This window comes from Chiloscyllium punctatum, chromosome 5, assembly GCF_047496795.1.
Source record: "Chiloscyllium punctatum isolate Juve2018m chromosome 5, sChiPun1.3, whole genome shotgun sequence".
Lineage (NCBI taxonomy): Eukaryota > Metazoa > Chordata > Chondrichthyes > Orectolobiformes > Hemiscylliidae > Chiloscyllium > Chiloscyllium punctatum.
In genome coordinates, this window is record NC_092743.1 from 106,985,305 (window position 1) to 106,999,091 (window position 13,787).

The 13,787-nt window shown below is 45.2% G+C and overlaps 1 protein-coding gene across 1 annotated transcript; it reads left to right on the top strand.

The window, feature by feature from the left end:
• Window positions 1-509: 509 nt before the first annotated feature.
• trhra (thyrotropin-releasing hormone receptor a) lies at window positions 510-13,392 on the top strand. The gene is made up of 3 exons (XM_072569568.1): window positions 510-587; window positions 929-1,790; window positions 12,795-13,392. Exons 2-3 carry the CDS (start codon window positions 1,008-1,010, stop codon window positions 13,197-13,199), a joined length of 1,188 nt encoding a protein of 395 aa, XP_072425669.1. The 5' UTR covers window positions 510-587; window positions 929-1,007; the 3' UTR covers window positions 13,200-13,392.
• The last annotated feature ends 395 nt before the right edge of the window (window positions 13,393-13,787 follow it).

Here is a 13,787-nt window from a genome sequence, read left to right on the forward strand (position 1 = left end):
GAATTTAGCGCCCTCTTTCTTCAGAACACAGGCCTGAGTGAAGATGGAGAAGTGACAAGTCGACAAGGGGAAATGGGGTGGGAGACTGCACCAGCTCAGCCCGCCTGCTGTAGGGCAAAATCACAGGGAAAAGCAAAGCGGAGAGTGGAACAATAAGGCTAAGAGGAAGGCTGATTGCAGTTATGTGACAGAATGGACTAATTTGTGGAGCAGGAGGAGCTGGAGTGTGGCCAGGTCAGTGGATACGTAACTGAGGGGGAGTTGGAGAGAGCGAGACAGATCGAATGAAATCATTCCCAGTTTGGAAAACTGGGGCAGTGCAGACTTTTAATGAGCTATCTGCAGCCGGTGCTGGAAAAGGGTGTTTATCTATCGTTCTGAATTCCAGACGTGGTTACAACTTTCCAAGCACGGTTTCGGCTCAGTTCGGGGTGACATTTTTCAACTAAATCTGCATGGTGTACGTGCAGGGAAATGTTAACAGCAGTTTGTCAGTGCTGGAACCTACCCTCGGTATTTCTTCTGAAGAGTCAGTCTGTGTAGAACCGAGCCCTTTCAGGAGGTCCTAGGAGGGCTTAATCTTAACTGTGAGTATCCTGATCTGGTTAAGACTTACTGTCTTATCACCCTCCTGTTTAAAACGATTACTCTGTCACTCATCTTTCATTATTGGGTATAAATGTGAAAATGGATGGCTGTATAATTTAATTCAATTATACATCCAGTCAGGTCTCATTGGATTGAGACACAGTACCGTGCATCTAACTAATTACCAAAGGGTTTCTTTTTTAAATAAAAGTAAATACTTTACGCTTTCTGTAGAAATGTTTTTGGAAGTCAGTGAGGAGAATGATACAGCCACATGCCATCCTTACTGAATCTTCTTTTCAGTGGAGACTGATTCATCCTTATGTTCACTCCGCTTCAGGCCAGAGGTGGACAGTTGCTGATTCTGCACAACAGCAGCACCATCCCAGGGACGCAGAGAGACGCAGCATCAACTGACCATGGAGAACCTGAGTTCCCACCATGAGGAGCAGCTGAACGAGAGCTTTGGCAACAGGACAGAGCAGAGTCGCGAGTACCAAGTGGCGAGCGTGGCTCTCATCCTGCTGGTGTGTGGAGTTGGGATTGTGGGAAATGTGCTGGTGGTCTTTGTGGTCCTCAGCACAAAGCACATGAGAACCCCAACGAACTGTTACCTGGTGAGCCTGGCGGTAGCGGACCTGGTGGTACTGATAGCTGCTGGTCTCCCCAACATCACCAACACCATCTACGGATCATGGGTCTATGGTTACATGGGCTGCCTGACAATCACGTACCTGCAATACCTGGGCGTTAATGTGTCTTCCTGCTCAATAACTGCATTCACTATCGAGAGATACATCGCTATCTGCCACCCTATGAAAGCCCAGTTTATCTGCACTACATCCAGAGCTAAAAAGATTATCCTGTTAGTGTGGACTTTCACTTCTCTCTATTGCATGATGTGGCTTTTCCTGTTAGATATTAAACACACCAGCTACAAGGGTATGACAGTGGTGGTTTGTGACTATAAAGTCTCCCGAAAATTTTACCTGCCCATTTATTTTCTTGATTTCTTTCTGTTCTACATTGCTCCCCTGGTCCTGGCCACTGTCCTATACTGGATGATCAGCAGGATTTTATTTCTGAATCCCATCCACACTGATCCAACAGAAAGCAACAAACACCAGAGGGGTGGATCCATTGGCCACCAACAAACAAGTGACACCTTTACACCCAACAGCACAGCCACTTCCAGGAAACAGGCAAGTACAAACAGCTATCACCTGTCATTTCATTGGGAGCCCCCCTGGGTCCAGCTTAGACTAGCCTCACTCTTGTTATGAGCTGGAAGATTCCCACAAGAACATTTATTGCTTCCTTCTTTCAACCACCTTCCACAGTAGTTGGCTTCAATAAGAACAACTAGGTAAAAACAATGATGGCAGGTGCTGGAAACCAGATTCTGGAGTAGAGTGGTGCTGGAAAAACACAGCAGTTCAGGCAGCATCCGAGGAGCAGGAAAATTGACGTTTTGGACAAAAGCCCTTCATCAGGAATACAGGCAGAGTACCTGAAGGGTGGAGAGATAAATGAGAGGAGGGTGGGGGTGGGGAGGAAGTAGCATAGAGTACAATAGGTGAGTGGGGGTGGGGATGAAGGTGATAGGTCAGGGAGGAGGGTGGGGGAAGGTAGCAAAGAGTACAAAGGGTGAATGGGGGTAGGATGAAGGTGATGGGTCAGAGAGGAGGGTGGAGTGGATAGACAATAGACAATAGACAATAGGTGCAGGAGTAGGCTATTCTGCCCTTCAAGCCTGCACCACCATTCAATATGATCATGGCTGATCATCCTTAATCAGTATCCTGTTCCTGCCTTATCTCCATAACCCTTGATTCCACTATCCCTGAGAGCTCTATCCAACTTTTTCTTAAATGAATCCAGAGACTGGGCCTCCACTGCCCTCTGGGGCAGAGCATTCCACACACCCACCACTCTCTGGGTGAAGAAGTTTCTCCTCATCTCTGTCCTGAATGGTCTACCCCATATTTTAAGCTGTGTCCTCTGGTTCGGCACTCACCCATCAGCTGAAACATGTTTCCTGCCTCCAGAGTGTCCAATCCTTTAATAATCGTATATGTCTCAATCAGATCCCCTCTCAGTCTTCTAAACTCAAGGGTATACAAGCCCAGTCACTCCAGTCTTTTAGCGTAAGGTAGTCCCACCATTCCAGGAATTGACCTTATGAACCTATAGCCTTTTAGCGTAAGGTAGTCCCGCCATTCCAGGAATTGACCTTGTGAACTCCCTCAATAGCCAGAATGTCTTTCCTCAAATTTGGAGACCAGAATTGCACACAATACTCCAGGTGCAGTCTCACCAGAGCCCTGTACAGCTGCAGAAGAACCTCTTTGCTTCTATACTCAATCCCTCTTGTTATGAAGGCCAGCATACTATTAGCCTTCTTTCAGTGGAAAAGAAGATAGGCCAGTCGGACAGGTCATGGGGACAGTGCTGAGCTGGAAGACTGGAACTGGGGTGAGGTGGGAGAAGGGGAAATGAGGAAACCGGTGAAATCCACATTGATACCCTGGGGTTGAAGTGTTCGGAGGCGGAAGATGAGGCATTCTTCCTCCAGGCATTGGGTGGTGAGGGAGCAGTGGTGAAGGAGGCCCATGACCTCCATGTCCTCGGCAGAGTGGGAGGGGGAGCTAAAATGTTGGGCCACAGGGCCGTGTGGTTGATTGGTGCGGGTGTCCCAGAGATGTTCCCTAAAGCGCTCTGCTAGGAGGCGCCCAGTCTCCCCAATGTAGAGGAGACCGCATCGGTAACAACGGATACAATAAATGATACTGGTAGATGTGCAGGTAAAACTTTGATGGATGAGGACGTCTCCTTTAGGGTCTTGGATGGAGGTGAGGGAGGAGGTGTGGGCGCAGGTTTTGCAATTCCTGCGGTGGCAGGGGAAGGTGCCAGGACGGGAGGGTGGGTTGTAGGGGGGCATGGACCTGAGCAGGTAGTCACGGAGGGAACGGTCTTTGCGGAAGGTGGAAAGGTTTGGGGAGGGAAATATATCCCTGGTAGTGGGGTCTGTTTGGAGGTGGCAGAAATGTTGGTGGATGATTTGGTTTATGTGAAGGTTGGTAGGGTGGAAGGTGAGCACCAGGGGCGTTCTGTCCTTGTTACAGTTGGAGGGGTGGAGTCTGAGGGCGGAGGTGCGGGATGTGGACGAGATGCGTTGGAGGGCATCTTTAACCACGTGGGAAGGGAAATTGCAGTCTCTAAAGAAGGAGACCATCTGGTGTGTTCTGCAGTGGAACTGGTCCTCCTGGGAGCAGATACGGTGGAGGTGGAGGAATTGGGAATACGGGATGGCATTTTTGCAGGAGGTAGGGTGGGAAGAGGTGTAATCCAGGTAGCTGTGGGAGTCGGTGGGTTTATAAAAAATGTTAGTGTCAAGGCGGTCGTCATTAATGGAGATGGAGAGGTCCAGGAAGGGGAGCGAGGTGTCAGAGATGGTCCAGGTAAATTTAAGGTCAGGTTGGAATGTGTTGGTGAAGTTGATGAATTGCTCAACCTCCTCGCGGGAGCCTGAGGTGGCGCCAATGCAGTCATCAATGTAGCGGAGGAAGAGGTATGGAGTGGTGCTGGTGTAATTATGGTAGATGGACTGTTCTACATAGCTAACAAAGAGACAGGCATAGCTGGGGCCCATACGGGTGCCCATGGCTACCCCTTTGGTCTGGAGGAAGTGGGAGGATTTGAAGGAGAAATTGTTAAGGGTGAGGACCAGGTTGGCCAAATGAATGAGAGTGTCGGTGGAAGGATACTGTTGGGGATGTCGGGAGAGGAAGAAATGGAGGGCTTGGAGGCCCTGGTTATGGCGGATTGACGTGTAGAGTGATTGGATATCCATGGTGAAGATGAGGCGTTTGGGGTCAGGGAAACGGAAGTCTTGGAGGAGGTGAAGGGCATGGGTGGTGTCTCGAACATATGTGGGGAGTTCCTGGACTGGGGGGGGATAGAACAGTGTCAAGGTAGGTAGATATGAGTTCAGTGGGGCGGAACATGCTGAGACAATGGGTCGGCCAGGCTTGTGGATCTTGGGAAGGAGGTAGAACCGGGCAGTGCGGGGTTCCCGGACTATGAGGTTGGAAGCTGTGGGTGGGAGATCTCCTGAGGTGATGAGGTTCTGTATGGTCTGGGAGATGATAGTTTAGTGATGGGGGGGTGGGGTCATGGTTGAGGGGTGGTAGGAGGAGGTGTCTTCGAGTTGGCATTTGGCTTCAGCAGTGTAGAGGTCAGTGCACCAGACTACCACTGCATCCCCTTTATCCACTGGCTTGATGGTGAGGTTGGGATTGGAGCAGAGGGACTGGAGGGCTGCGCGTTGTGAGGGTGAGAGGTTGGAGTGGGGGAGGGAGGTAGACAGGTTGAGGTGGTTAATGTCCCGGCGGCAGTTGGAAATGAAGAGGTCGAGGGCAGGTAATAGGCCAGCGCGGGGTGTCCAGGTGGATGCAGTGTGTTGGAGGTGGGCGAAGGGGTCCTCGGAAGGTGGGCGGGAGTCCTGATTGTGAAAGTAAGCTCGGAGGCGGAGGCGACGGAAGAATTGTTCGATGTCGCGGAGTGTATTAAATTCATTAATGTGTGGACGGAGGGGGATGAAGGTGAGGCCTTTGCTGAGGACTGATCGTTCGTCCTCAGTGAGTGGGAGGTCTGGAGGGATGGTGAAAACTCGGCAGGACTGGGAGTTGGGATCTGGTGTGGGTGTGGAGCTGGGAGTAGGGGGCGGAGCCTGTAACTGGAGTGGGTGTGGTGGTGGGGGGAATGGGGGTAGAGTCATGAGCAGGGATGCAGTGTAGCTGAATAACTAGCAAATGGACTGCCAGCTTCCATTGATAAGGTTTGGGTTCTCATGATACGGTGGTAGTGCTCCTATCACATAGCCACAAGGAAGATTCATCAGAAGGTTCTGCCCAGGAGGTGTGTCATAACATGTCTGAGCAGGTAGATCATTTCCAGTGACAAAGCAACTTTCTCAGCACAGATTCAGGCAGCTCACAGGAGGTCAGAGCACAGTCAGCTCTTTCGAAGCTTGAACAGTGCAAAATGGCGTGGCTGCTACCCTCCACTGGCTGAGGCTTTCACAGCACCAAGAACCTGCTGGAAGCTGGTGACTCCAAGGTTGCTGGAGATGGGACAATGACCATATTCATCCTACATTACTGCAGTAGTCTCTCTCTCTCTCTCTCACACACACACTCTCGCTCTCCCTGTCTGTCCGGCATAGTCAAAGTTGCTGACCATCTGTGTAATGAGTTACACTAACCAGGCCACCTCAGGCCAGCTACTGGAAATGATCATTCTGGAGGTAACTTCTCCTTTGGTTGCTTTCCTAAAAGGTCACTCTTACAGAATTACAACACCCACTGTATTTTGTTTTTCTACTGAGCTTCTGGACCTTCAGTGGAGGTAGGAGGGAAGACCTGAGCTTTCAAAGCCCACCTGCAAACCCCTGGTACAATTCCAGCTTTTTAAAACTGCACAGAAACTGTGAAAGGGTGGAACACATCTAACCTTCACGTAAATTATAATCCGCCCAGCCACACTTGCGCTTTCTGTCTCACACTTTCTCTATCTACATTCGCTAACCATGATGTCACACATTTATCCCTCCATCACGCACTTTCTCACTCAACAACTCACTGCTTCTCTGTCACACAATATCCTTTCTCTGTCACACTTACCTTGTCACATTTTTTGACCTTAGTCGCTCTGTCACAGTCTCTCTCTCTCTCTCACACATACTCTATGTGTTCCGCACTCTTTCCACATCATACACTCTTCCCCCACTGTCACACCCACTTTCTCACTGTCAAACATTCATTCTCAGACTCCCTCATTCTGTTATTTTCTCTCTTTCTGACACATGTACTATCTCTGTCACACACTCTCCCGTTACTGTCAAACACACAGTGTCCCTTCCTTTGCTTCACATTCCCTCTGTCATCGACTCTCAGTGTTCCAGTCACTCTCTCAGTCTCACACTCTCTCTCTGTCACACACTCCCTTATCTTTCTCACACTGATATTTTCTGCCTTGCTGACTCCCACTCTCCATGCTACTCGTTGTCTCTGTCTCACTTTCTCTACCTCTCTGTTACAAAACATTGCCCCCATCGCATTCTCTCTCTTTGTCACATTATTACACTCTGTCTCTTATTGTTCATTCCTGGAATGTCAGCCAGCATTTATTGCTCATCCTGTAGTCTTTTAGAAGCTTGTGCTGAACTGCCTTCTTGAACTGCTGCAATCCATTTGATGTAGGTAGACTCAGTGCTGTTGGGGAGAGAGTTTCAGGATCTTGACCCAGTGGCAATGAAGGAATGAGAACATATTTTTGACTCAGGATGGTGAGTGGCTTGTTGGGAAAGTTGCAAGTGGCATTGTTTCAATGTTTTTGCTGCCCTTGTCCTTCTAAATGTAACTGTCGCTCTGTCACATATGATTTTTCACTGTCACACAGTCTCTCACTCCCTCTGTCACACTGTTATACATTGTTTTTATGTCACACACTCTCTCTATCACACACTCTTTCCACATCATGCATTCTTTCTGTCTCTCACCCTCTCTCTCTCTCTCTCACCCTCTCTCTTCACTGCCACACACTCTCTCTGTGTCACAGTCTGTCTGTCATATATGTTGTTTGTCACACACTCTCACGCGCATTCCCTCTGTCTCACACACACATTTTGTTGCAACCTATCCTTCTGTCACAGTCTTGCTGTGTCCCAAATTCTCTCTTTCTCACACATGCTCTCTCTAGCTGTTACACACTCACTCTGTCTCACACTTGGTCTCTCTGTTACCCCCATTTTTGGCAATCTCTCTCTCTTTCTTTCTGTGTCACATGCTCCCTCTGTCTCACTCCCTCTCCCTCTCTATTATTCTCTCTCTTGGCCTGTAACACATGCTCTCTGCCTCACAAATACTTTCTCTGGCACAGTGCCTCTCACTGTCACATACTCTCCTTTGACTCACATTCTCTGTCTCTCTCACACACACACACACATACACACACACTCTTTTACCGTTTCATACACTCATACAATCTGCCAGACAATCTCTGTAGCACGCACTATGTCACATCTCTTTCTTTGTCTGTGTGTCTCTCACTCTTGGTCTCATTCTCTCTCTCTCTCTCTCTCTCTTTCTTTCTCTCTTGCTCTCTCTCTCTCTCCTAGTCTCATACTCTGTGTCTCTCAGTCTCAAACTCTCCTACGTCTCACACACGTACTCTCTTTCTCTCTCTGTGTCAAACACACTCTCCCTCTGTCTCACACTTTCTCAGTCTTACATGCTTTCTCTCTCTCTCTGCAACATACATAGTTTCCCTCGATCACACACCCTTCCTCTCTGCCACAAGATCCTTTCCTTTGTTTCACGTTCACTTTTTTCTGTCTCTCACTCTCTCTGTCACACATTCTCCCCCTTTCTCACACTCTCTATCTCACACACTCTCTCCCTCATGCTCTTCTCTCTCTGTCTACCACATTCCCTTTTGCTCTGCCACACTCTGTTTTTCTGTCTCACATGCTGTCTGTCTGCCTGTCTCTCCCTCTCTGTGTCACACACTCTGTCTCTGTCTCACACATTCTGTCAGACAGTCTTGCTGTCAAACTATCACTGTCTTACTCAGTATCTCTCTCTATCACACTCTGTCATATTGTGTCTGTTACAGTATCTCTCTCTCTCTCACACATTGTTATACAAACATAGAACATTGGACTTAGAAATGCAGGAAGCCTGCTTGAATCTCTCCACCATTCAATAAAATATTCCCAATCTGATATTGCATTAACCGCATTTTCTTGCCTGCTCCTGATAAGCTTTGACTCCCTTCCAGGTCAAGAATTGATCTAACTCTGTCTCAAAATTATTCAAAGATTGATTCAATGACCTGCACCACTTTCTTGGAATGGTTCCAAGGACTCATGACCCTTTGAGATAATAACTTCTCCTCATGTCTAAGCCTTAAATGGAGAACTCCTTAATTTTAATCCTTCTTTGCTGGAGACATCCTTTCAGCTTGTACCTTGTCAGGTCCCCTCAGGATTTTGTGTGTTTCAATAAGTTCACTTCTCATTCTTTTAAGTTCCAATGAATACAGACCCAGTCTATCCAAACTTCCCCGGTATGATATCCTCTTCATCCCAGATATTAGAGCATTCTCTGAACTGCTTCTAACTCATTCACATCCTTTTCTTAAATAAAAATGACCACCCTGTACACAGTGTTCTGAATACGACTTCACCAACACTGTGTACCAGGAAGTGAATGCATTACAGTGAGATCAGAAACAGTTTACAGGATTGGTTTCAGGAAAAGGTACTTCATTTAGAAGGAGGAATTGAAGAAGTTGGAACTGTTTTCCTTGGAGAGAAGATAAGGGGATATTTGACTGGAGGTTTCAAAATCATGAGGACCTGACAAATGGATCACTTGTAAGTGGATCAAGATAAAAGAGCACAGTTTTAAAATGTTTTGCAAAAGAAGCAAATGTGTGGTGAGAATTTTATTTTATTTCACAAAGTAAGCAGTAAGGGTATGGTATACATTTCCTGGAAATGAGGTGGGGACAGGTTCAATTGAGGCATTCAAGAGGGCTTTAGAGAGGGCTTTAGATAATTATTTAAATAGAAGCAGCACCCAGGGTTACAGGAAACAGACAGGGGATTTGTATTAAGTTAAATTGCTCAGGGAGTCAGTGTAGACATGATGGGCTGAGTAACTTCCTTCTGCACGATAACTATTCTGTGGGACTGTGATCTCTGACCCCTATTATTTAGTTTCAAGTCCTTTTCTATGGACCTAGTTATATGATTTGCCAGAACATTGACTGCAGTTCGGTTCAGGTGGAGCCCTTCTAGTGGTAGAACTCACACTTTTCCCAGTATTGCTGCCAGTCCCCCATAAATCAAAACCTACTTTTCCCACATGACTCTTTAAAGTAAGCATTCATCCATATTTACCAAACCACTGGACAATTTGCTTTTACTTCAGGTCATAATGTGGAAATGATTACCTGTGAGAACCTGGTTTTCAATTTAGCTCATAGCTGTCATAATCATTAAGCTGAACCTCTTTCCTAGTCTGACCCATATTACCATGACAACTGTATCTTCACTCTCACCCTCCAAGGTGCTCTCCATCCCAGAGCAGATGTTCTGAACTTTGGCACAGGGCAGGCCTAACTGTTTTCTGAATTCTCCTACTTGGCTAAAGATGCCTGTGTCCATGTCTTTGACTGTAGTTTCACCTACTACCACAATCTTCCTATTAACTTTCTTTGCTTGAATGGTTTCCAATTCCATTGTGCCATGGTCAGTTTGCTGATCCCCCCTTCGGTCCCTGCCATCATCCATGACAGCTTGCAAGAACCTAAGACCCACTGGACAACTGCAAAGGTGGACGTTCCTCTACTTCTCCTTCTGGGTCCCCACCCCTTCCCAGCTCACATTCATAGCCTCCTGTCACTAAGCAAATCAGCCAACCCTATCCCCAAAAGTGGCATCGCCTCCAGAAAAAAATGCATCGGCATCTTTACCCTCTCCTTGAGAAATTCAAATGTCTGTAGCTAAAGCTTCTCTAGCAGTGGAGCCTCACTACAGGCATATTTTCCCCGATTCACACTTGGTGTCCATAAAGTCCCATATTCTGCAGGTGCAACACACCATCTGCCCTGCCTGCTTTATTTTGTGTTAATTAATTGTTAAAAATAAATCCGTTAAGCTTTTATGACCACGAGTAAAGCTCACAAATTGCAATAAGCTTACATATACTAATACAATCTTCTGGTTTTACAATATAATTAACAAAATACTCATTGATCACTGACTGGTTTCCCTGTGACTTCACATTGATTTTTTTCAGTCAAGACTGGACTGATGTCTTTGTTTGCAAAAATTTTATTCATAAAATCTGTAAAAGTACATTACAATCCATTTCACTTGTACATTATATGAATTTACAACACAATTCAACTTGTCTCCATATATCATATTCCACTCTTAGGTGTCTCAATACAATTGTAATGATCTTAATACTTACATTCCATGTCAGCCATACAGCCTGAGGATAAAACAATTTGATTGAAAATTTTTGGTAGCACAATAGAAGCAAACTCTTCACATGATACTGTGCTCTAGTCTAAGGTATCTTAATACAAACTTATGTTCTTAGATGTTTACAGTGTCAATTCCTTCTGAGGCATGCAGTCAAATAAGTTATTCAACTTCCAGTTCCTTAGTACACAATTAATTTTAAAAATCTTAAACAGTGACCTTTCCCCATTCTGTCTCTGCAGTGGCTGTCCCAGGCTTTAATGCGTATCTCAGCATGTAGTCTTGGACCATGGAATGTGTCAGTCTATAACACTTGATTGAGGATAACTCTTTGCACTGGAAGATCAGCAAATTTCAGGGAGATCAAACAACATCTTTCACTGAGTTTATCTCTCCAGCCATAGTTAATGTCTATCCTGGTGTGCGTTCTCTGGGAACAGCCCAATGAGCACAGAGCTACTTGGAATGAACCTAAACAAAAATCATTGCATCTCTCTCTTTTGCAAAGGCATGTTTCACAAGATAGGTGAATAAAGGTGTCTTTCCCACCATAGCCACCTCAAAGACAGCCTATCTAAGGGATGAGACTCTTGTCAGGTAGGAAGGATTTGGTAGGAAGATCTTTCTCACCAGCACCCAAGCCATATCTTGCTCCTAGTTTGTAAATTTTGCTGATAAAGAGTTCTTTCAAATGACTCTGACAGTCTGCCCAGAGGACAATCCAACAGAATTTACCATCTTCTGTTCTTGCATGACCTCTAGGACATTACATGTTGCTCACTGCTTGATGAACTTGTGGTTAAAATTGTTTTTTCACTTAAATGTCTCCAAAAGGGACAGGCGGTGTATTCAACTGTGTTGACAGCCTGACTCAGGATTGTCCTCCCACCTATTCTTCAAGGTGTGGCTGGCTGCCTGCCTTCCACTCTTCCTCTTGCCCATTCATCTACATTCTGCTGACTATATGCCTTAGAATCCTCATCTCGCCCACTCCTCTAGGTGCTGGTGACTGCCTGTATTGAGGTTCCACCTTTTGTCCACTTAAAGCTGTCACATCTCTCACTGTCACACTCCTCTGTCTAATACTCTCCTTGTCATACTCTCCCCTTCACACTGATTCTCTATCACACTTTATCACATTTTCTCTATTGCCCTCGTACTGTCATGTATTCCCTTTTCTCACAGTTTGCTGATGAATTTCTATTCTTTCATTAAGATATATTGTTTATTCTTATTGACTAGAAATTCATTTCATTCCTATTATTTGTGATTTACATAGATTGTCAAACTGCTGATACAATTCAATTATTTACTATAAAAGCATTCAAATTTCATGGCTAACCGTTTTTGTGGCTCACTATGGAGATTAGTATCAGAAATCTGCCTTAATCAGTTATTTGTGCTGAGGCCCTTCAGTATTTAAACAAGTAACATTTTTCCTATAAATTCCTACAATTGTGCAACTTTAATTCTACTGCTTCCTTTTTTTCTCATCAGCCATTCTTATGAAATGAACAGTGCTAGAGCTGGCATTTCTTCCCTTCTGTAGATGTTGATGAATTACCTTCTTGGACCACGAGTCCTTTTGATATGTCTGGGCGATTTCAAGGCCACTTCAGACAGCTGAGGACTGGAATCCAATATAGACCAGACTAGGCAATAATGGCAGATAGCCTTCCTTCGAGGATACAGTGAACTGGATGGGTTGTTAAGACAATTCAGAAGTTTCATGGTCACTTCACGAGTCCCAATTTTGTATTCAAATTCTGAAACTGACATGGTAGAAATTGAACTCATCAACTTGGATTATTAGTCCTCAATACAACCATTGCATCTATCAATGTTTGGCACCTCAGATTCCAAAGCAGTCTACATCCAAATGCAGCAAGACCTGGATGAAAACTGGGACCAGAGGGCATAATCTCAGAGGGCATCAAAATGTACAAGCACTAACATGCCCTGATTGCCTGGCTGTATATAGTGTGGAGGTCTCGGGTATGTTCTGCCAGGTGTACAACACATTAGCAAGACTTTTGGGCAGTAGCAAATAGTTTACTGTTAAAGGAAAATTAAAAACTGATAGAAGTTTGTATTTTTATGTTAGTATTAATGATTACAAAATAATTCTTCTTGCTTGGCTGCTTAGGTGACCAGGATGTTGGCTGTGGTGGTCATTCTCTTTGCTCTGTTGTGGATGCCTTACAGGACTCTTGTGGTCATCAACTCTTTTCTCAGCCAGCCCTTCACCAATCCCTGGATTCTGCTGTTCTGTCGAGTCTGTATCTACCTGAACAGTGCTGTCAACCCCATTATTTACAATCTGATGTCTCAGAAGTTCCAGGCAGCCTTCAGGAAGCTGTACACGTGTGAGGCGAAAATGTCTGAAAAACAAGCCAGTTATGATGTGGCTCTCAATAACAGCCTTAAGGAGCCTTCGAATGGAAGTCCTGATCACTTCAACACAGAACTAGAAGACATCACAGATCAGTTTCTGCCCTACAAGAACATCTCCTCTGTTACGTCACTAAAGGTGGTGTTCAGTCAAGCCTGAAATAGAGCTGATAAATGAGTTCGACATGTAAATAAATTTACATTTTATTAATTGCAGATGAGTAATGACCAAGACACAAAGGAAGACATTAATATATACATGGTTGTATTCAGTACGATACAAGGCTCCAAAACATTCGTGCCAGTGAAACGTGGAAGGTCACTTCATTTGTATTACTGGGATGGGTAGTCTTCTAGGGATGTGGGTTTAAATCCCACAATGGCAAGTAATGAAATTTGAATTCATTAAAAATTCTAGAATAAAAATCTGGCCTAACAGTGATCAAATAACCAACAATGATTATCATAAAAACCCATTACATTCACTAATATCCTTTAAGGAAGGAAATCTACCATAATACCCAGTCTGGGCTACATGTGGTTCCAGACCCACAGTGACATCATTGACACTTAACTGTGTCTGAAAATTAGGAATGGGCAACAAATGCTGGTCTAGCCAGTGATGCCAAATACCATGAATGAGTAAAAGTAAATATATTCATTGTGAATTCTGTGTCAATATTTAGAGTATAGTCAATCTAATTATGACTTGTGATGTGTTCTTCCAGGTTAACATGGTCTTATCTAG